Source organism: Delphinapterus leucas, chromosome 2 (genome assembly GCF_059928025.1).
Source record: "Delphinapterus leucas isolate spDelLeu-1000000601 "Yukka" chromosome 2, BTC_Dleu_Yukka2, whole genome shotgun sequence".
Lineage (NCBI taxonomy): Eukaryota > Metazoa > Chordata > Mammalia > Artiodactyla > Monodontidae > Delphinapterus > Delphinapterus leucas.
This window is the reverse complement of record NC_143130.1, coordinates 75,816,274-75,839,055: the sequence shown is the minus strand read 5'-3', so window position 1 is coordinate 75,839,055 and position 22,782 is coordinate 75,816,274. Positions and strand designations below refer to the sequence as shown.

At 34.1% G+C, this 22,782-nt stretch overlaps 1 protein-coding gene across 4 annotated transcripts in view; it reads right to left on the bottom strand.

Moving 5' to 3' along the window:
• The window catches only part of VPS13C (vacuolar protein sorting 13 homolog C), a 175,134-nt gene that overhangs the window by 10,501 nt on the left and 141,851 nt on the right, over positions 1–22,782 (bottom strand). For 3 of the 4 annotated variants that reach the window (XM_022579675.2, XM_022579677.2, XM_089907143.1), the window contains 15 exons: positions 21,050–21,285; positions 14,864–15,005; positions 13,684–13,824; positions 12,813–12,894; positions 12,641–12,710; positions 11,909–12,020; positions 11,677–11,790; positions 9,614–9,753; positions 7,899–7,980; positions 6,826–6,939; positions 5,959–6,034; positions 5,393–5,556; positions 4,130–4,175; positions 2,399–2,522; positions 1,491–1,605 (listed from right to left, as the gene is read on the bottom strand). In XM_022579675.2, coding sequence (XP_022435383.2) covers positions 1,491–1,605; positions 2,399–2,522; positions 4,130–4,175; positions 5,393–5,556; positions 5,959–6,034; positions 6,826–6,939; positions 7,899–7,980; positions 9,614–9,753; positions 11,677–11,790; positions 11,909–12,020; positions 12,641–12,710; positions 12,813–12,894; positions 13,684–13,824; positions 14,864–15,005; positions 21,050–21,285 — 1,758 coding nt within the window. Of the gene's footprint in view, positions 1–1,490; positions 1,606–2,398; positions 2,523–4,129; positions 4,176–5,392; positions 5,557–5,958; positions 6,035–6,825; positions 6,940–7,898; positions 7,981–9,613; positions 9,754–11,676; positions 11,791–11,908; positions 12,021–12,640; positions 12,711–12,812; positions 12,895–13,683; positions 13,825–14,863; positions 15,006–21,049; positions 21,286–22,782 lie in introns of those variants that run through there. The other variant, XM_089907142.1, reaches the window with a different exon arrangement.

The following is a 22,782-nucleotide window of genomic DNA, read 5'->3' as shown; positions in this document are numbered from 1 at the left end:
AATTGTGAAATAAGCATAACCAATAAGGAGACTTAATTTTTAAAAGGTATAAATACTAAAGGCTAGGAATATATATAACATATTTAGAAAATGATTGCCACTTATCTAGCAAGAGTACCAAGGAGTTAAAAAAAGAAAAAGAGATTAAGGAAACATACTCTCAAAATTCATGTGCCAACTCTTATTTGAGGTCTAAGGACAGACCCAGAGCAACTGATGCTTCATTTCTTAAAATATATGCCCCAGTCAATAGTTCTGTAACTTGAGTAAATTTAGGTGATTTGTGAAACATATAATAGTTATGTAACTCTTATCAGCAGGACTCACATACATAAAGAAGACATAATAGACTGAACATAAGAATTGTTTTTTTTCCCCAACTTTACCAGAAATGCACATGAATACCATAAGAAAAGATGAAATTCTCAAAATGATAGTAAAAGTATCCACTTGTGAGTTCAATAAAGTGTTCCTCCAACTAAATGTAAAAGAGAGTTGATTTCCTATGTCCTTTCATCTTTTATATTGACCTCTTATTCCTGTACAGTATTACCAGGAATATCATAATTTTTATCTGTAGTCAAGCCACTACAATAAAAAGTTCAGATAGAGGTGAGAAATGTAAAGAAAACTTCATTTTAATGGACTCTCACTCTAAATAAATCAGGACAGTCAATTAATACCACAGTTTGTTTTGATTTTTAAGGATGAAATCAAGTAGTAGTATAGAAAACATTTACTCCTGTATTTCCAGTTCTTGCTGTGTAGGCAGAAAAAGAAAGAAAATAAAGTTAGAAGCATGCAGAAAGATAAAATATAATCACATACTATAAAAATCAAAGTCTAAGAAAAATGAAGAGTCATTTTATTTTAAAGTCAAAGTAGGAAAATATTACTAATTTTATTTTGGAGGAAAGCTAGGCATGGGAGAATAGCAATTTACATATGTGTGTATTATTTAAATACAGTAAAATTAAAACTAAAATAAAAGCCAAAAAAATCCTTAAAAAAGTTTTTAAGGTTTAAAAAGATTAAATTGGACATAATCTTTTTTTCTCTCCTCCAGCTTCTGTTTACCTGAATAAATCTAGATTTACAATATAGTCCAAATAAATTAATTTAGTTGGGAGAAAAGGAAGCAGTGAAATTCCAATAATTAGCTACAAAGTAGGAGACCAAAGTTAACAACGCAAACTAAAGGAGCTAACATACAAATAGTAATAAAGCCTATGACTTCTTTTAAGATTATCCTTTCTGCACTAAAAAGCTTTGATCCTGTGCAGAAAAAAAATGATGAGTTACTCCCATTTAATACATTATGCTAATATAATAAAACAAATAAATAATCAAATTCTACCCTACCATTATTCCCTGTGTCATCTTTAAAGAAGTTCATGAATCACGAACTTTAGGAACCACCCATGAAATCCTGATCCTAGAAATCTTTAAAATTGAATTTCACTCATGACCATGAGGAATAGAATTTATACCTCAAATAAATCATAGCCCTCAGATTCCTGTCTGTCATAAGGGCGAATGATGCCGTCCTCATGGATCAGGCGAGGGGAACGGAGCCTGGTCACTTCCTCAGTTGATTCTGCCACCCTGTGTAAGGCAGCAGAGTAAGTACATACAAGAAAACATGTGAGAAACTTTCAAAATAATACAAATATATATGTGTTAAACACTGTACTACGTAACACAGTATATCAATATTTGATAAACAGAGTAATTTTAAATAACTTGCCCAAAATAACGTGACAAGTATTAAAACCAAGTAGGTTTAGGGCTTCCCTGGTGGCGCAGTGGTTTAGAATCTGCCTGCCAATGCAGGGGACACGGGTTCGAGCCCTGGTCTGGGAAGATCCCACATGCCGCGGAGCACCTAGGCCCATGAGCCACAACTACTGAGCCTGCACGTCTGGAGCTTATGCTCCGCAACAAGAGAGGCCACGATAGTGAGAGGCCCCCGCTTGCCGCAACTAGAGAAAGCCCGCGCACAGAAACGAAGACCCAACACAGCCAAAAATAAATAAATTAAAACAAACAAACAAACAAAAAAAACAAGTAGGTTTGACTCCAAGTTCCCCACCTTTTCTTAAAGAAAATGTCAAAATAATAAAGGCAGGGAGTAGGCCATCCACTCTTTGTATCTGTGGTGTCTAGCACACTGCCTGGCATATAGTAGGGACCAATAAACACTTGTTGAATAAAAGAGAAACTGGCTAATAAAAAAAATCTCTTCTTACTCATTTCTGGGGGCACTCTACCTTGTGAACCTGTTTTCAATTAGACTTTAAGGTCCTCACGCACAGGCAGAGTATTTAACCTACTTATGTATTCCTGGCAACAATTAGCACACGGACACATAGCTTGCATACAGTGTGCACTGAATTACCTCTGGATTCCTTGGAAGGTGCTGCTGGCCATATCTATTATTCCACCAGTTGGACGAGCCACCGCACCCACAAGCCCTTTTCCAATTCCTTTAAAGAATCCAGCAGCTCCTTCCTTTTTGGCACCTTCATAAAACCAAAGACAATGAAAGAATAGAGATTTCAAAATAAGCAACTTTGAACTCAACAAAAGCCTAAGTCAAATACTGAACTGTTTTACCCAAGAAGTTCCTAGAATTTGACTTTCTAAAGAAGTTGAATTTAATCCTAACATGTGATACAACAGCAGTTTTCAAAGTGTGTTAAAAATGCAAATTATTAGCCCCCACTCCCAGCCAGTAATCTGTGCTTTAACAAGTCCCCAAGGTAACCCCAAGGCACACTCAAATTTTACAACTACTGATCCAGGAGTCTAGTCAGTACCTATAACTAACTGGAAGATCTAAGAACTGACCAGAAATTATTGTGGGGTTTTTTTTTTTTTGGCCAACAATCAGGAGATTTTCCAAGCAGTGCACTTTTAAAAAAAATATAAGAACTTTATTAAAATATAATTCAAATACTATATAATTCACCCATTAAAGTATACAAGTTAAATGTTTTTTATAGTATATTCAGAGTTGTGCAACTATCACCATAATCAATTTTAGAAAATCTGTTATTATCTCAAAAAGAAACCCCATACCTATCAGCAATCATTCCCCATCATTTCCCCATAAACCCTCTTCTCAATCCTATGCAATTTACCTCCTTCCTCCCCACCCTGCAGACCAAGGCAACCACTAACCTACTTTCTATCTGTATGGATTGGCCTATTCTGGTCATTTCCTACAAATGGAATCATACAATATGTGGTCTTTTGTGAATGGCTTTTTTCCTTAGAATCATGCTTTCAAGGTTCACCCATCTTGTACTTATAACAATACTTGATTTCTTTTTATAACTGCATAATAACTTATTTGTAAGGATATACCACATTTTGTTTATCCATGCATTAGATGATGGACATTTGGGTTGCTATTACATTCTGGCTGTTATGAATAATGCTTCTATAAACATTTATGTACAAGTTTTTAAAGCAAACATAGCTTTTCAATTCCCTTGGGTATATACCTAACAGTGGGATTGCTGGGTCACATATATAAACTCTATGTTTATATTCAGTTGTCCCAGCACCATTTGTTGAAAAGGCTATTTTTCTCTATGGAATCATCTTGGCACCCTTGTCAAAAATCAATCTACCATAAAGGTAAGGATGTATTTCTGGAATCTGAATTCTATTCCATTGATCTGTATGTGTACCTGTATGCCAGCACCACCTGTCTTGGCTACTTTAACTCTATAGTAAGTTTTAAAATTGGACAGTGTAAGTCCTCCAACTTCCTTCTTTTCTTCCAGATTGTTTTGGCTATTCGGGGTTCCCCTGAATTCCTATATAAATTTTAGAATCTGCTTGTCAATTTCTGCAAAAAACCTAACTGCGATTTTGATAGGGACTGTACTGAATAAAGTAATGTCCTTTTTTTTAATAGGATAAAAAAAAAGAGTCAATTGCTATTGATGGCCCAAGGGACTCTAGTCTAACTATGGCCCTGTTAAAAATAGCATCCAAAGTCTGAGACATAGTCTACTACTTAACCTCTTCACATCCTGAGGAAAGTTATGCTCATTAAACAATTTACCATGTATCAACTCCTCAGACTCTGTACAGGAAGGAAACGTTCTCAACCTACCTTCCACTGGCTTTGTTATTATTCCAGTCACTCCACCAACGACTCCCTGAGAGAGAAACCAATCAAGTCAAGCCCGAAAGGAAGGTGCTTAATTTTAAACCAACCACTAGAGGGCTCTACAGACATACTAGAAATAACTTTTTTTTAATGAGGACTTGACAGAGAACAACATGCACATGTAAGTGAGCACTATGATTTTTAAAATATTACATCATAGCAAATTTTAAACGGAGCACTTTGTAGAACTTAATAGACAAAGGAGTAAAGCAGTAAAGTGAAAATTTTCTACATCTGACTCTGACACCAATTAGCAGTTGATACAATCTCTTTAAGTCTCAGTTTCCATCCATATCAGTATATGAGTAAGCTGAGAAAATTATACATCTAATTATAAGTTCTAATGAGGTTACTCTATAATCTAGTGAAAGTGTGGAAAACTGAAAATGAAGGGACCTCTGAAGGATAGCAAATATCCCGACAAGTAAAGCACTTTAGAGAATACACAAAACATTACAAATCACTGGCACAAACACAGCATTTACAATCTCCTGAATTATCTCCCAAATTTAAAAAATAATACTTGTACATTCTTTAAGTAACTGTCAAGTAACGGTAGTAACTAAAAATACCTGCATATTACATAAACACACAGAAAAGGAACTGAAGGATATATACTATATTGAAAAGATTAGACACCTCTCAGAAGAGGTGAGGGGTAATCAAAGAGTACTTTACAGCCTTACCTATGTTTCCATTACTCATTTAAAAAAAGAACTTATAAGTTCCTATTATTACCTATAAGGAGGACAGTCATATATTACCTGTATAATTAAACAATATTCGTATATAATTTATAATACCTGTACCTAAAAAGTAGTGAAAGGTAGTTCCTGGTTTATAACCTGTAGCTTGTATGCCTCCCTTCCATAGAAACGGTCGACTGACGATGACCTGAAGAATTCCTCCCCACTCGTTACCTCCACATTCCGCTGCTCTACCTGCCCCCTCCCCACTAGTGCTAACCTGCCATCATTACAGTTTTCACTCCAGCTGAGTGCCAAACTAAGTCCAGGAATTGGGGGGTAGATCTGATGGTGATAAAGGGAAGGAGAATAAAAAAGGAAACAAAGGCCACAATTTATCACTACTGATACTCTGACAGACGTTTACTCACAAGCAGTATTCCAAGTGCCAAACAACCAGTACATATTCTAAAGTGTATATAAAAGTAAGCATTTCTTGAAGATTCGGCAGGAGACTTACACGCAAGAAGCCCTTTCCCCCTTTGGCCAGGCTGTCACCAAAATCTTTAGGCTGCCGACCCATCTCTTCTCTTCTTTTTTGCTGATATTCTTTGTCCATTGTAATTGCTGCCAAACCTTTTCCAACGGAACCGGTGATTCGAGATACCACTCCTGCTGCACCACCTATCCGAAGGTTAAGAGAAGTAAGTCACACTGTTTCTTTAAAGAGCATTACCACAACATACAGCATGTGGCTGCTTTAAACTAACAGGTGCTTAAAATTCTTTCTCATATACAAAAATGCATTTATTTTTTCCATTTCCCACTTAGCAAGAAGAGGAATAAAACTATTTAAAGTACATTGATTCAACACAACAAACACATTTTAAAAAACTCAGCAGGTCAGTGTTAAATTATTTTCCACTTAAGAACAAGGGAACACATCTTTTAAGAGGATTATTATAAAAATAATCCCTCTTTTATTAAACATAATCATTTGTTTTTCATAAACAATGCATTTTATAATAACTATAATTAAAAATACACACACACACACACACATACACACAAATATGTGATACATACCTACTGTGTGTCCAAAGAGACTTCTTACTCCAATTACTAACCCCTCAGCAAATTCTTCAGGGCCTTGAACAGCACCCTGGCCGGAAAAATAAAAAAAGTATGCTACTTAAAATTTAAATAAGTTTAAGACTTTGAATCTAATATTTCAGGGTTTCCATGAAGATACAGAATCTGTAAAGATATGTAAACATTGTGGTGATAGTTTTCACCTTCTAACCCAAATACTGATGGAATACCTATTGTGTTTGAAGATACCTTCAACCCACATGATCTCAGCAAGCCCTTTAAGATGACAAAAATTGGAGAGGAGTAAATCACTGGCTTCAGTCACAATCTGAAGTTGGCCTCCCAGGACCAAGTGCCATCTGACTGCTAAAGCAAGCCACAGTGACAACAAGACTAAGAGCCCACAGTTTCAGCTCTCTTGTTCTCCCCATTTATTCTCTTTGCTTTGTCCTTCTAAAACCCTCACCACACTAGGCTCCTGGATCCTTTAAATGGAGGAGAACAGGTTAGAGGAAAGCTTGACTATGAAACAAAGTCAGCTTTTAGTGCCCCATTAGTCCTTTCCATAGTGGTGAAACAGCCTTGAAATGGGTCTCAAACTACCTAGCACTCTTCCTTACAACTACATTAAATCCTAGAAAACATGGGGATGTTTTATTACCCAGACACTAGAAGTGCTCACTTAATTCTAAAACAATCTTTTAATGTCATCTCTAGTAATTTAAAAAAATATATAAAATTGATATATGTTATATGAACATTATTCAGTCCCCAGATACAATTAAAATACAAATTACTTGTCATCAAAAATAGAACATCCATTTTTCTGTGCTACACTTAAAATAAATGAAGGATCAATACCTGGAAGGGTTCGTAGAATAAAGCTTCAAATCCTTCTGACAGACCTCTAATTAATCCAAATGGGTTTCCAAGCACATCTAAGCCCAATACAAGGACATACATCTGTTTCAAGAACTACAAGGGAAAAAAAATAAATGAAGCCCTTTGCAACTACTGTAAGGGACAACATCATGATGCAGTAAGAAAGTGGGATACTGACTAAATTACGTTTGTTAAAGGAAAGCGCTGCAGAATAACCACCACTACGACCATTAATTGATCTTTCACTATGTGCCAGGCATTATGTTAGTACTCTTACATGGGTCTTTCAAATTGGACAGAACTAAGGTTTGAGGCAAAGTCTGCCATTTGGCAGTTATGTAACCTTGGACAAGTCACTTAGTCTCTATAGGCCTTCCTCTTTTCATCTATAAAATGGGAGGTCTATTATACTGACCTTGCATGGCTGAGTATGCATATTAAATGAATATATATTTCAATAACTGGTACTTACTTTTGTTATTATCACTATTTCTATGAACTAGATGGGTTAAAAAAAAAAAGAAAAAATATCCTTATTTGAACATGTAAAAAACATAATGTCTATACACCATAAGAGAAAGGACCTGCCAGTAGAGGAAGGAAAGAGGAATGTCACCCTGGAGTTCCACAGTATAGCAATGGAACCCTAGTGCCCCAAAACAACTACTATGTCTCTGTGCATAGAACTCGAAACATGGAGTAACAGGCAAAGGGAGGAACCTGGCTTCCTCACAATTCTACTAGACTATGCTTAGAAACTATAGTCATTGAAGGAATAAAATGTATTGACTCCTAAGTTACTGTTCTTTCCCAAAGTGGTAAATGTACAATTGCAAAGGGAAAAAACACTAAGGAAAACTTTTTAAAAAAGTTTATATGGGGCTGGGGAAAAACTAAAGAAATAGAAAATTAATCATTCAAGAAAACTAAGTAATGAGATTGAGAACTGCAGTAAATTAGTAAATGTCACACACTGTACAATCACATACAAATGTTTTGTTTTGCTATTTTATGAAATATATTCCTTATGAGTTACTATGATAGGAAATTACCTGTTCACTGTAGTGTCTAACAACACTCCACATGAGCTGATCTCTGTTGTAAAACTGATATCGAATCTCATAATAAGCAAGTCTGGGAGGAGAAAGTGCCAAAAGTACTAAGATTATTTTTTGAAAAAAAAAAAGAGACTTAAAATTTCAATGATAATCATTGCTAATTCACAATTAGGTTTGTACACATAATTTGAGATCTTAAATATTAGGATAACAAAACTACTATAAAAATAGTGCATTCTCATGCAAATCTTTCATAAACACATAAAGAGTAAAAAGGTTTAAAAAAGTTGACCATAATCCCACCACACAGTGGATTTTTTAAAAAGTTTTTTCTTCTTCTCATTTTCCACTTTGAATTCTTTCTTTTCTGTGCAACTGCAAAATATTAAAACATTCTGTATGCATTTTTACACTCAGCATTGTGGATAAATATTCTTCTGTGTTTTCAAAATTCTATGTAACCATTTTAAATAATGCATAGCATTCCATCATGTGAACATGTCATAACAAACGATTCTTCCAACGGTCAGACATTTAAAATTTTTGACATAATAATGCTGCTATGTGTATCTTGAATATAACTTTGGTTGTGTTTCAAGATTATTTTTTGGACCGAATTCCCACCCAAAATAATTAATGAGTGAAAGACTACAAAAACATTTAAGGCTCTTGAATAGATCCCTTTCCACTGATACAAATAGTACCAAAAAAAAAAAAAAAAAAAGTGCCCATTTCTTAGATCCACCCCTCTCTAGTATTAGGATTTCTCATATTTTGAAAGCTTTGATAACTTGTTTTAATTTGCATATATTCTTTGATAAATAATAAAGCTAACCATTTCTAATATCTATTAGCCACTGTATCTTCCCTTTTGTGAATTATCTCACATTGTCCTCTGGCACCTATGGCATTGGAACTTTTAGGTTAAAAATTAAGATTATTATCTTTTGTTATACTTGTCATCATATTTTTCCAGTCCTTTGTTTTTTAAGTGTTTTCATTGATTTTGTTGTAAGAGTTTAATTTTTATGTAGTCAAATCAATTTTGTATTTTTCCATTGGGATTTTTTCATGGCTTTTAAACACAGAAAGGTTTCCTTTTATTCAGAGATTTGATAGCGATTAACTTCTATTTTTCCTTCGTCTTTGTTTTTCTATTTGAATTTTATGTTTAAGCCTTCAATTCCTATGAAATTTGATAGTGTGCAAGTGAGGTGAAAATAATATTAATGAATTTTTTTCTCCAGTACCACTGTTGAATATTCAATTCAATAAACATTCATTGAATTTATATGTCTCTGGCACACACAAATATTCTTATTTTAAATGCAGCAAGAAGCTATTATCTATACTTTGCCATATAATTATACTGAAATCTAATCCTGTTGCTATATATTTCTAAATATAATTCCTTTTAAAACATGGTCAATTTATAATATACTACTAAACTAATTCAGTGTTTATACTATATTCATGTACCATCTAGATACTGATAACTGCAGAAGATATTAGACTCTTTACCTTATCTTTATGAGTAAAATAAGTATACCTAAAGGGCATAATTAGAAAGGGACCAAATTATTCAAGAATAAGTAGTAAGATTTATCATTTTTCGAAGCTAACATTCTAGCACAAATGGAGAGAATTAATATCCAGAAACATCATCCTGATATAAAAACCTCCCCAATACACTTTAACATAACTCTTACTTGAATATAAGGTCATCCACATCAGTCAGAGTAGCACCTATGCTTTTCAATAGCAGATTGACAGAATGAATTGGAATCATTTCCTTGTTTTCTTGGTCTGACTCTTCATCGCCAGAACCCAAAGACAAACTCAAGTGCAACTAAAAGAAAAATAATGTTCAATAAATGAAAACTAAAAACAAAAATATTTACATACATAGAAGCCAGATCGTCCAGATACAAACAAATGGTGTATCTTTCAATTAGAGTCCTAAAGAAAACTACTATTTATTACTCAGTAAATTACACTGAACAGCTCTGATTCTCATATTTACCTTTTGATAAAATACAAATCAGTCTGTCCCAAAAATTGAACTATAATTTTATTCAAAGCCTATAAATACCATTGTGTTTATATGGAGGAGACCAAAACGCTTTGCAAAAATAGCATCATCATTTTAAGGAGAAAAATGTGTCAACTGGCCCACAAGTAATCTAACACTTGAAATAATGGACAATCATTTATTTTAATCCAATAAGATAAACAACTTATGGTAACAACTAACAATAACAACTGTGGTATAATCATACCATAACAACAAGTAACAAGAACATGACAATTATGGCAACAATTGGCAAGTTCTAAACAAATTTTTAAAAGAGTAATACGTTTTTCAGCTTCCACAGACCCTTCAACTCAGTACTTAGCCATGAGATTTTCACATTCCCATTTAGCTTGTTCTACTTTGTGCTGCATCATCATTAGTGCAACAGTGCCAGAAGGCAACAGTACCAGAAGACACAGGAGTAAGGTAATTCAACATGTGTAAGTAAAGCAGATAACTCTCCCTTCTCATTTTGCCATTCTCTAGGCATTTTCCCTCATTAACAGAGAGCTCAACAGAGGGGACTTGAGGTAAAGCCAAGAAAGCCTGGTTGTTGAGATTTTTTCTCTGATGTGGACTTTTGCCCATCTTCAGAGTCACAGACTGCTGTGATCCAGGAAAGGTAATCTTAGGTGAAAAGAGATCCAGCTTTTTCCTAGGGCAAAGTCACCATGGAATAAGAAAATGACCATGGTTCATGATCTTAATTATTTAACTTCATGGCACAATTCCCAGTGTGCCTAAAAATACGTATAGGTAAATCATCAATCTTTAATACCCCCTAGATTATAAACTCCATAAAGTCATTTTACACCTTCCACAGCAACTCTGATAGCAGGCCTTCAGTAAATAATCTGTTGAAGGTACTGCTCAATCTCATAAAGAACTGATTTTCATTTAATAATGAAAAAGAAGTTGTGCATAATACCACATAAAACAATATCAATTTTAAACCTAACACTATGGATATGTCTGATAACACCAAACTAATGTATCAATTTAAAATAATAATTGCATTTTATAAATCTATTCATTTAGCTGAATGGATTGGTGAATGCAACTAAAAATAATGTGCTATAAACAGTTTTGGAGACTGTAAAGGATCATCAATATTTTAAAAGAGTTACTTAATTGTAACTCTGGCCCATTACACAAGTTTAGAGCTTCATGGTTGACAGCATTTGTGAATTCTCTAAGCAGTCACCTTCCCCTATAAAAGCTAAAAAGAATAACAAAAGGAGATAAGGAAATGGGTTCATAAAGTACAAAATCAGGCAAGTGAAAGGTATCCAATTTTCCACTCTCTTAGTTACAATCAAATTTTGGAAGGGTGAAAAACACCGCATCAACAGTATAATACCTACTTCAGCATTTTCACATTCTGGTTAGGAAACCCATTATAGCTTTCTATTCAGACAGTGACAGCAGTTATAAAGTGCAACCAAAACATTAAACATTGGTGAGCACTTCTTCGCTTAATTAAGAAATGCTTTTGTCAGCTTTTTCCTTGAAGAAAGGGGTTATTAATTCAAGACTAGAAAGCACGCTCTGGTGGTTTCTCTGTGGGAATTATGGTTGTACATATGTCAGAGAACTGTCTTAATTATTTCAATTAATCAAACAGAATTCCCACCAAATACTTGATGCAACAAATTAAAACCCATATTGGTACAGTATAGTATAGTAATTATAACAAACCTTAATAGGAGAAATATGGAAAAGTTCAAAGAAACTAAGAATGGACGTATCAGTCACTGAGGTCTCCACTAATTCTGTGTTTATAGCATCAGAGTCTTCCTGGATTAACTCTGTCTGAAAAAAATTAATCAAGAATTTCTATTTTAATTTTTTTTCCTACTACAATTAGTGCAAAGAATGGTTGATTTAATTTTTTTACTTTATAGTTTTCCCAAGAAATAAAAATTATTACCCATTTTCTTTCGGCTTCAGGGTCAGCTGTTGGGGTAAACAGTGCAGTAATAGCTCCTAGAAACCCCTGATCAACTTTTAAGGCCATTTCCTGAATGAGAACCATAAAATACCTAAGGAAAAAAAAATTTTAAGTGGAAAAGGTTTTTTTTAAGATGAAAAAGGCTTTCTAGCAAACCTTGTAATTTTCCATGTTAAAGCTTTGATTTTGGCCAAAAACCACAGCGAGATCTTGTTCCTTGATCTCTAAAAAAAAGTGTTATGTTAACAAGATCAAAGTCTACTTAGACTGAGATTTTTTTTTTTTTCATTATAGTGAAGGTTTCACTAGAGGTAATACTGCTGTATTAACACTTAGCATTTAAAGTCCCAAATTCCATATTTAAGGGACAAAAGCAAAGACGATGTAGCATGTATTACTTAATTTTTAAAGTCCACAGGAATTACTTTAAAGAACACACCTCACAAACACACTTATCATTTGTATTTCACTAACTATTTTATATCCTAATGGAAGTTACAAAGGAGAGAAAGTGGTTGAAGGAATTTTACTTTAAAATATATATTATTAAAATAAGTTTCAATATAGAAAATCACTTGACCAACAGTAGACTGATATGTTCAGGTGGATAATAATTTTTATACAGAAGTCACTTTCAACAGAGTAAAATTTATTTTCAAAGTAGATTCTCATTTTAAATTCCTTTAGATAAATAAGGGAATCTTTACTTACTTGAACTGTAAGACTTTACTGTACTCATTAAATCTTGTGATGACACTCACATCAATGAAAGGTTTGGGCTCTAAAAGGAAGAAAGAAAACAGGAAAAAGACAATCAAGCTTTATAATAGGTCAAAATAATGTCTACTCAACTTTTATATATCTCAATTTAATTTCTTTTTACCTGAATCCAAAGCAATAGATTTTGGAGGGGCCACAGGATGAAATACAACAGGGAACACTGTACCTGGTAACTGACTATCAACCTGACAAAAAAAAAAAAAACAAAACTGATTCAGCAGGACTTGAAATAATTTAAATTTAAACTTTTGTTTCAGAGACAATATTATAGATGATGCCACTAATTGCATCATAAATAAGTATCTGTATGTATATGTGCTGCTATTAAAAGTTTCACTTTAAATCTAAAATTCTTATAAACCTCACCAAGGGCAAGCTTTTACATAAAGGAATATATAAACATCCTCATAATTGCATTAAAATTGTGCAGCATGAACACCATTAATGGAAATATTTGTACCTATGGACCATGTGAGATTTCATCTATCTATTATTTAAATAAAAATTTAAGTAGATACCAGATATGAAATTAGAGGTTAGGTATTAAGAAAAAAATTAAAATGTCCTAAATAGCAGTAATCGGTAGTTAAAAGCAAGAGGTGGAGAGACAGAGGAAAGGAGCAAGCAAACAAGCAGACAAAAACAGCCTCCAGTAAAGCCCCACTCATTCCCATATAGAAGGACAAAAGAAAATCCTATTTTGGGATCCCATGACAAATACAAAGGAATATTAAAAATAACAATTTCAGTGTAAGAAAACACTCTGGCAGGCTAACTGGTCAAATTAAAGTCTCAACGGTCATTTAGCCTTGGATGGTGAATCTACAGGAATATGTGGAAGAAGGAGAATAAATGTATAAACAAAAAGAAAGATACCAACTATGATGCACGATAGAATCTTGTAAAAAAAAAAATTCAGAACCAAGATTCCCAAACTGATTAGATATATCTACTGAATAGGATGATAATGTTACCTGAAGCCAATACAATCTGGCCCTTAAACTTCTTTGGTGAGGAGACTGCTTAAATTCAACCTGAATTCCTGATAAAAAATCTCGCTTTATAGGGCACCGAACAGGGAGGCGCATTTCCATTGGGTCTTTGCCAAAATTTACCTGGAAAAAAAGTACACATGTTTGTGATAAACTGGTATGAGCAGTGAAGCCCATTTTATATATCCACTTACAAACTGAAAAGGAAAAGTATCTTAATCTCTTGGTCTCATCAAAAGATCTACCTTAAGATGATCTACAGTTGAGATACTGGAAGCAGAATCATCACTTTTCTACCAAGGTTATAAGGAAAACAAGAAAACAATTGGAGAACTTTTCAACTATATAAATTATACTTTAAAAAAAAAAGCCATGCTTTTTACATTTTAAAAACCTCAATTATAATGGATAATTTTAGATAACACTTAAACTTTGTTTTAACAAAGTTAAACAAGGAATAGTTAATAGCTTATTTACATCTGACACTAATTGTAGAGTGTTTTTTCATTTGAGCATGACCAACACTTAACAGGGATGGGCGTGGGGTTAGGGAGCATATCTGGTGACAATGCAGACTCAACCATTAAAGACAAAGAGCAACCCAAATTGTATGACGGAACCTGCAGTCAAGCTTCTGGGGTCTTCTCGGAGCAAAAGTGACTTTCAGTTTCAACAGTGCAGGGGCCTATGTAGAGTACACATTTACATCTGTACATCTACTCATGTCCTACAATCATTCACATTTAATGAATTTAATTGAGCAAGTTTTCTATAGAGTTTTCATCACTGATATATACAATTTTGCACAGCCTTTATTTAGCAATATATATTGGTATCATTCAGAATAGGTAAAGTTTCAATAAGCAATCTTAATTTCTCCATAATCTTCCTAAAAACAAGTTACATGAAACTATCTGCTTTGCAAATAGAAGAAATTATAAAAATGCAGATAAGAAACGTATTTAGATAATGTTTCATACTATATGATTCAACAATGTATTTTAATTTAAAATGTACTAATAAATTTTACTAGTTATGCCAATCCTACAAATTAATTAGTTTCTGCATACACATTTTTACTTGGATAGTGAAATTTTATTTACCACCACCAAAAGCGACAAAATACGTATATAAGAAACAAAACAAAACAATTTTGGTATACCTCAAAATTATCATCTAGTTTAATCCAGCCAAGGTCTCTTGATTCTACATATTTCTTATAGGACTTTTCCAATAAAATTATCTGCTTTTGACTAAATGGCTTCCATTTCTGTTTTGGTTTCATCTCCCAAACAACACCAGAACTAAAACAATTCACAAAGAAAATTAAATTAAATACATATTTACGTTGTGGAACTGTCATTCAACTCCAAACTGTTGCAACTGTCAACCACCTATGAAAATCACATTTATACATGAGATTTTTTTAAAATACCAAAATATACCTGTGTTATAAAAGTGCATAAGGAAAAGAGGCAGGGGAAAATCTTTTTGTCACACGTTGACATCAATGAGCTAAGGGACCAGCAAACTTTTTCATATGGGGATATTTTAGGCTTTGTGAGCTGAGACAAAATCAAAGTCATTATGTAGGTACTTAAATAACAAGAGAGATAAAACACTTCCATACATTTTTTAATTGATGAAATTCAAAATGTAAAAATAACAATTGGGTACAATTTTTAAAAACAAGTCTATTAATGAGAAAAACCTTTCTCCCTCCCTCGCTTCCTCCCTTCCTTTTTATTGAGGTATAGTTGACATATAACATTACTTAGTTTCAGATGTACAACATAATGATTTGATATTTGTATATACTGTAAAACTATCACCACAGTAACAGTTAGCTTCCATTACCATACACAGTTACAAAAAAATTTTTTTACACTTCTTTTGTGGGGGTGACAACTTTTCACTTAATTAGGGTTCAAAGTTAGTGTTCCCTATTTTCAAAATCTATTGCAAATGTTCATCTGTTAATGCTGATTTGTAATGAGCATCTTTAAAAATGTCCTTTCATGCAGAGATACTGTCAAATACTAATCTCAATCTAAGAGAATATTAGTTTAACTAAGCATATGTATCGCTTGTAATACATTTGTAAAATTCTATTCTATATTAGAAAAATTCTAGATCTAATTTTAAATTGTTTCCTACTCTATTAGATTCTTCTCTTGATTGTTGCCTTTTAGCATGTCAATATATTACAAATCAATCACTTAAGATTGAAGGTTAGGTAGAAGCTCTTTCATTAATAGTTAAATGAATTTTGAAATGTGGAAATTTTCTTTGTACTTGCCCTGAGGTTGGAAAACATGTTGTTGGAACTGTAGTTGTAGGTCATAGAATATATCCACCAGCTCCAAACTTGTGTGGGGTTGGAGATATCACTTCTTGTTTTAACTTTGGACAGCAGAGGAAATATATAAAATAGACTAACATTATTTGCGATTCAAATGTTAGTTGTCATCAAAATGACTTTGCTGTTTTACTTTCTGCTTTTAGGGTGAATTTACTATCAATTCCGCAGCAAAAGCTAACTTCCAAAGCCATTCAGTGTTCAGTAATAGTGGCTGAGGGCTTCCCTGGTGGTGCAGTGGTTTAGAGTCCGCCTGCCAATGCAGGGGACACGGGTTTGTGCCCCAGTCCGGGAAGATCCCACATGCCACAGAGCGGCTGGGCCCATGAGCCATGGCCGCTAAGCCTGCGTGTCCAGAGCCTGTGCTCCGCAACGGGAGAGGCCACAACAGTGAGAGGCCCGCGTACTACAAAAAAAAAAAAAAAAAAAAAAAAGCTGGAGTAGCAATACTCATATCAGATAAAACAGACTTTAAAATAAAGAATGTTACAAGAGACAAGGAAGGACACTACATAATGATCAAGGGAGCAATCCAAGAAGAAGATATAACAATTATAAATATATATGCACCCAACATAGGAGCACTTCAATACATAAGGCAACTGCTAACAGGTATAAAAAAGGAAATCGACAGTAACACAATAATAGTGGGGGACTTTAACACCTCACTTACACCAATGGACAGATCACCCAGACAGAAAAGTAATCAGGACACACGAGTCTTAAATGACACAACAGACCAGACAGACGTAACTGATATTTATAGGACATTCCATCCCTAAACAGCAGACTACACTTACTTCTCAAGTGCACACGGAACATTCTCCCAGATAGATCACATCTTGGGTCACAAATCAAGCCTTGGTAAATTTAAGAAAACTGAAATCATATCAAGCATCTTTTCTGACCACAGTGCTATGAGATTAGAAATCAATTAGAGGGAAAAAAACGTAAAAAACACAAACACATGGAGGCTAAACAATATGTTACTAATAACCAAGAGATCACTGAAGAAATCAAAAAATACCTAGAGACAAATGACAATGAAAACACGACAACCCAAAACCTATGGGATGCAGCAAAAGAAGTTCTAAGAGGGAAGTTTATAGCAATACAAGCCTACCTCAAGAAACAAGAAAAATCTCAAATAAACAATCTAATGTTACACCTAAAGGAACTAGAGAAAGAAGAACAAACAAAACCCAAAGTTAGTAGAAGGAAAGAAATCATAAAGATCAGAGCAGAAATAAATGAAATAGAAACAAAGAAAACAACAGCAAAGTTCAATAAAACTAAAAGCTGGTTCTGTGAGAAGATAAACAAAATTGATCATTAGCCAGACTCATCAAAAAAAGAGGAAGAGGACTCAAATCAATAAAACTAGAAATGAAAAAGGAGAAGTTACAACAGATACCACAGAAATACAAAGCATCCTAAGAGACTACTACAAGCAAATCTATGCCAATAAAATGGACAACCTGGAAGAAATGGACAAAGTTTTAGAAAGGTATAACCTTCCAAGACTGAACCAAAAAATTGCAGAGGAAGGCACTCTTCCAAAAAATTGCAGAGGAAGGAACACTCCCAAATTCATTCTATGAGGCCACCATCATCCTGATACCAAAACCGGACAAAGATACTACAAAAAAAGAAAATTACAGACCAATATCATTGATGAATATAGATGCAAAAATCCTCAAAAAAATACTGGCAAACAGAATCCAACAACACATTTAAAGGATCATACACCATGATCAAGTTGGATTTGTCCCAGGGATGCAAGGATTCTTCAATACACGCAAATCAATCAATGTGATACACCATATTAACAAATTGAGGAATAAAAACCATATGATCATCTCAATAGATGCAGAAAAAGCTTTTGACAATATTCAACACCCATTTATGATAAAAACTCTCCAGAAAGTGGGCGTAGAGGGAACCTACGTCAACATAACAAAGGCCATATATGACAAACCCACAGCAAACATCATTCTCAATAGTGAAAAACTGAAAGCACTTCCTCTAAGACCAGAAACAAGAAAAGGATGTCCACTCTCACCATTATTATTCAACATAGTTTTGGAAGTCCTAGCCATGGCAATCAGAGAAGAAAAAGAAATAAAAGGAATACAAATGGAAAAGAAGTAAGGCTGTCACTGTTTGCAGAAGACATGATACTATATAGAGAATCCTAAAGATGCCACCAGAAAACTACTAGAACTAATCAATGAGTTTGGTAAAGTTGCAGGATACAAAATTAATGCACAGAAATCTCTTGCATTCCTATACACTAACAATGACAAATCTGAAAGAGAAATCAAGGAAACACTCCCATTTACTACTGCGACAAAAAGAATAAAATACCTAGGAATAAACCTACCTAGGGAGACAAAAGATCTGATCTGTATTCAGAATCTATAAGACACTGATGAAAGAAATTAAAGATGATACAAACAGATGGAGAGATATACCGTGTTCTTGGATTGGAAGAATCAATATTGTGAAAATGACTATATTACCCAAAGCAATCTACAGATTCAATGTACTCCCTATCAAATTACCAATGGCATTTTTTGCAGAACTAGAACAAAAAATCTTAAAATCTGTATGGAGACACAAAAGACCCCAAATAGCCAAAGAAGTCTTGAGGGAAAAAAACAGAGCTGGAAAAAAAAAAAAAAAACAGAGCTGGAGGAATCAGACTCCCTGACTTCAGACTATACTACAAAGCTACAGTACAAAGCTACAGTAATCAAGACAATATGGTACTGGCACAAAAACAGAAACACAGACCTATGGAACAGGAAAGCCCAGAGATAAACCCATGCACCTATGGTCAACTAACCTATGACAAAGGAGGCAAGAATATACAATGGAGAAAAGACAGCCTCTTCAATAAGTGGTGCTGGGAAAACTGGACAGCTACATGTAATTGAATGAAATTAGAACACTCCCGAACACCATACACAAAAATAAACTCAAAATGGATTAGAGACCTAAATGTAAGACCGGACACTATAAAACTCTTAGAGGAAAACAGAGGAAGAACACTCTTTGACATAAATCACAGCAAGATCTTTTTTGATCCACATCCTAATGTAAATAAAAACAAAAATAAACAAATGGGACCTAGTGAAACTAAAAGCTTTTGCAAAGCAAAGGAAACTACAAACAAGACGAAAAGACAACCCTCAGAATGGGAGAAAATATTTGCAAACGAATCGACAAAGGATTAATCTCCAAAATATATAAACAGCTCATGCAGCTCAATATTAAAAAAACAAACAACCCAATCAAAAAATGGGCAGAAGACCTAAACAGACATTTTTCCAAATAAGACAAACAGATGGCCACGAGGCACATGAAAAGCTGCTCAACATCACTAATTATTACAGAAATGCAAATCAAAACTACAATGAGGTATCACCTCACACCAGTTAGAATGGGCAACATCAGAAAATCTACAAACAACAAATGCTAGAGAGGGTGTGGAGAAAAGGGAACCCTCTTGCACTGTTGGTGGGAATGTAAATTGATACAGCCACTATGGAGAACAGTATGGAGGTTCCTTAAAAAAACAAAAATAGAATTACCATATGACCCAGCAATCCCACTACTGGGCATATACCCAGAGAAAACCGTAATTCAAAAAGACACACGTACCCCAACGTTCATTGCAGCACTATTTACAATAACCAGGTCATGGAAGCAACCTAAATTCCCATCAACAGACGAATGGATAAAGAAGATGTGGTACATATACACAATGGAATATTACTCATCATAAAAAGGAACGAAATTGGGTCATTTGTTGAAATGTGGATGGATCTAGAGAGTGTCATAAAGAGTGAAGTAAGTCAGAAAGAGAAAAACAAATATCGTATATTAACACATATATGTGGAACCTAGAAAAATGGTACAGATGAACCGGTTTGCAGGGCAGAAATAGAGACACAGATGTAGAGAACAAACATATGGACACCAAGGGGGGAAGCGGCGGGGGGCTGCAGTAGTGGTGTGATGAACTGGGAGACTGGGATTGACATGTATACACTAATATGTATAAAATGCATAACTAATAAGAACCTGCTGTATAAAAAAATAAAATTCTAAAAATAAAAAAGATTTTCATATTTAGTTAAAAATACTATACAATAATGAAACGTATAGCCAAGAGAATATATTAGTCATACATACATAAATGTACTAATATTACATTAATGGTATGTATAATACCATTTATTGAACCCTTAATCTGTCAGGTGTTGCACAAAGAGCATTACATACATGATCTCTTTATTTCCTTAATTTTATACTTCACTGAACAAACACATGATTATCGATAGACTCTATGCTTGTTATACTTGGTAACCACTCCCCCCAGTAGTCTCCAAAGAAGAATGAGTCTTTTACTAAAGTTAGTGTGATTGAAACACCAAAACAGTTAAATTCAAATATTTTTCTTAGATAGGTATAAGCACAATCAGAGGAAATACCTGGCTCCATCATTATTAAAAAGTTCTAAATGAGTAGCCAATAAAGATTATGTACCCACGTCCACTACTGCCTGCCTGCTCTATAAATAACCCTTTCTACCGGTGTACACAACTTGCTGTTGGCATCCCCCACCCACACCAGTTTCTCCAGCCTCTACAGCACCACTGCACGTGCACATACTTCTTTGTAGCTTTTCCTGGTGTTTTTATAATTCGTTCCAAAAATGTACAAACAAACAACAAAGAAAGAAGCAAACCTCTTTCTTCCCCCACCAACTGATGAGTATTATAAGGGCAAAGACATGATCTTAGTCATCTTTCTATCCTAGGGGCTTTTCAACTAGCAGTGAAAACAGTTGTTCAGTAAGTTTTGCTGAAAGAATTGCATAGTAAGCAAATTCAGAACGGGTATCTGTCTATACTCATCAAACCTGATATTACGAACTCAATGCCTTTTCAAGATTTCTGATACCTTATCCTTCTTTCATACCTGGTTATCCCAATATACGAAACTTCCTGCTTGTTTTCATTGTTAACCAGTGAAAGCCCAAGACTATGGAGAGAAAAAGTTATTTCATGATTGGCCTGCTCCATTTCTTCTGCCTGCAGTGCTTTGGAAACCAAGGCAACATCATCAGTGAAAAGCAAAACTCTCTGGCGCCCATCTAGAAATGATACCCAGTGTATCTGGATGTTTGCATCATATGGAAACTGTCCACATTCATCCTGTGGGAAAGAGAGACTTCATATTAAAACCACAAACAGTAAGCTTTTATTACATAAAGTTGAACTGCAGTAGCTGAGAAAGCATGACTATAAATCAGAAAATTATCAAAAAAACAAATTAAAGTTTTAAAACATACTCACCAATTTTTTCAAACAGTAACAAAGATTAATAGTGCTTAATATTTTTAAACCTTAGTTTGAGTTACCTCGTTAGTGCTCAAAGGTCACTTAGCAGGGACAAGAGTATCCTTCAATGGCACCAATGCCATAAGATGCTTACTTGTCTCCCAGATGGAGAACAGAATGGTTTAGAAATGTATTGGAAAAGTAACCTCAGGTAAAACTAACCTGGTTTATTTTTAGGTTTTAATAATGTATAACACTGCAAATACGTATATAAATCACATTGTTAAATAGTCAAACTATGGTGATCAGTTTGTACTAAGTTTCAATAAGAAGAGCCTTCTTGGCTGACAGTCTCACATAGCATTTAAAAATATGAGGCTTGATTTGGTGAGTGTCTTCAGAGATTTATATAATGATTTTTCTCTCATTCTGGACTTAACATAAATATAACAACAGTTCCTTTCAGCAGGCAGTATAAGTTCCTAATACGTGCTTTTCATTTCATGCTTCCTTGGAAAACAAAAACCAAAACCAAATAAATAAAGGATGTTACCAAAAGCATAGGAATGGTTGGTATTTGTTGTTGTCTACAATTTACCTATTGCTTTTAACATATGTCACAGTAGGCTGTGTAATTTTTTTACTCTAACATGATCAAATTTTGTAAATGTTCCAGAGATACCTACTAAGAAGGTGAATTCTCTCCTTGTAAACTACAAAATTTGATACATAGCTTGGTTCAGTCTTAGTTATCATTCAAATACTCTCTAATCCCATTTGTTTTTCATCTATTTGATCTGTTAAAAATTAAATGAGGTGTGTTAAAATATCCTCAGGCAACTGTGTTTCAGTTCACTTCCAACACTTTAAGTTTCACATTTTGATTCAATATTCACTGCATGAAGGTTTATGGCTATCATGCCTTCTTTGTCACATTATCATATTCTATTTAATGACTTTGAATGCTTTGAACTATAGTTGCTCAGAAATTAAAATCAACAATTTTTATTTTTGTTTGTTAAATCTTTACCATGTCTTCTGCTTTCAACTTTTTCTATTAGTTCAGTTAAAACAGATCTCATGTAAGTAGCATTTGGTTAGAAACTAATTTTTAACTTAATCTGAATGTGGTCTTTTAATAGGAGAATTTAAACCATTTTCATTTACTGGCATAACTGATGGAAGGCATGGTTTAGTGGGGAAAGCCCATGAACTGTGAAGTCAGACAGACCTGGTTTTGAATTCTAACCAGCAGTTCTAAGTTCCAATCATAAGAATTAATGATATTATATGACAAGCATTAACACACGATATACACTCAATAAAAGGTATTTGCCACTTTCTATATACTTCCTTAGGTTTCCTTCTTTT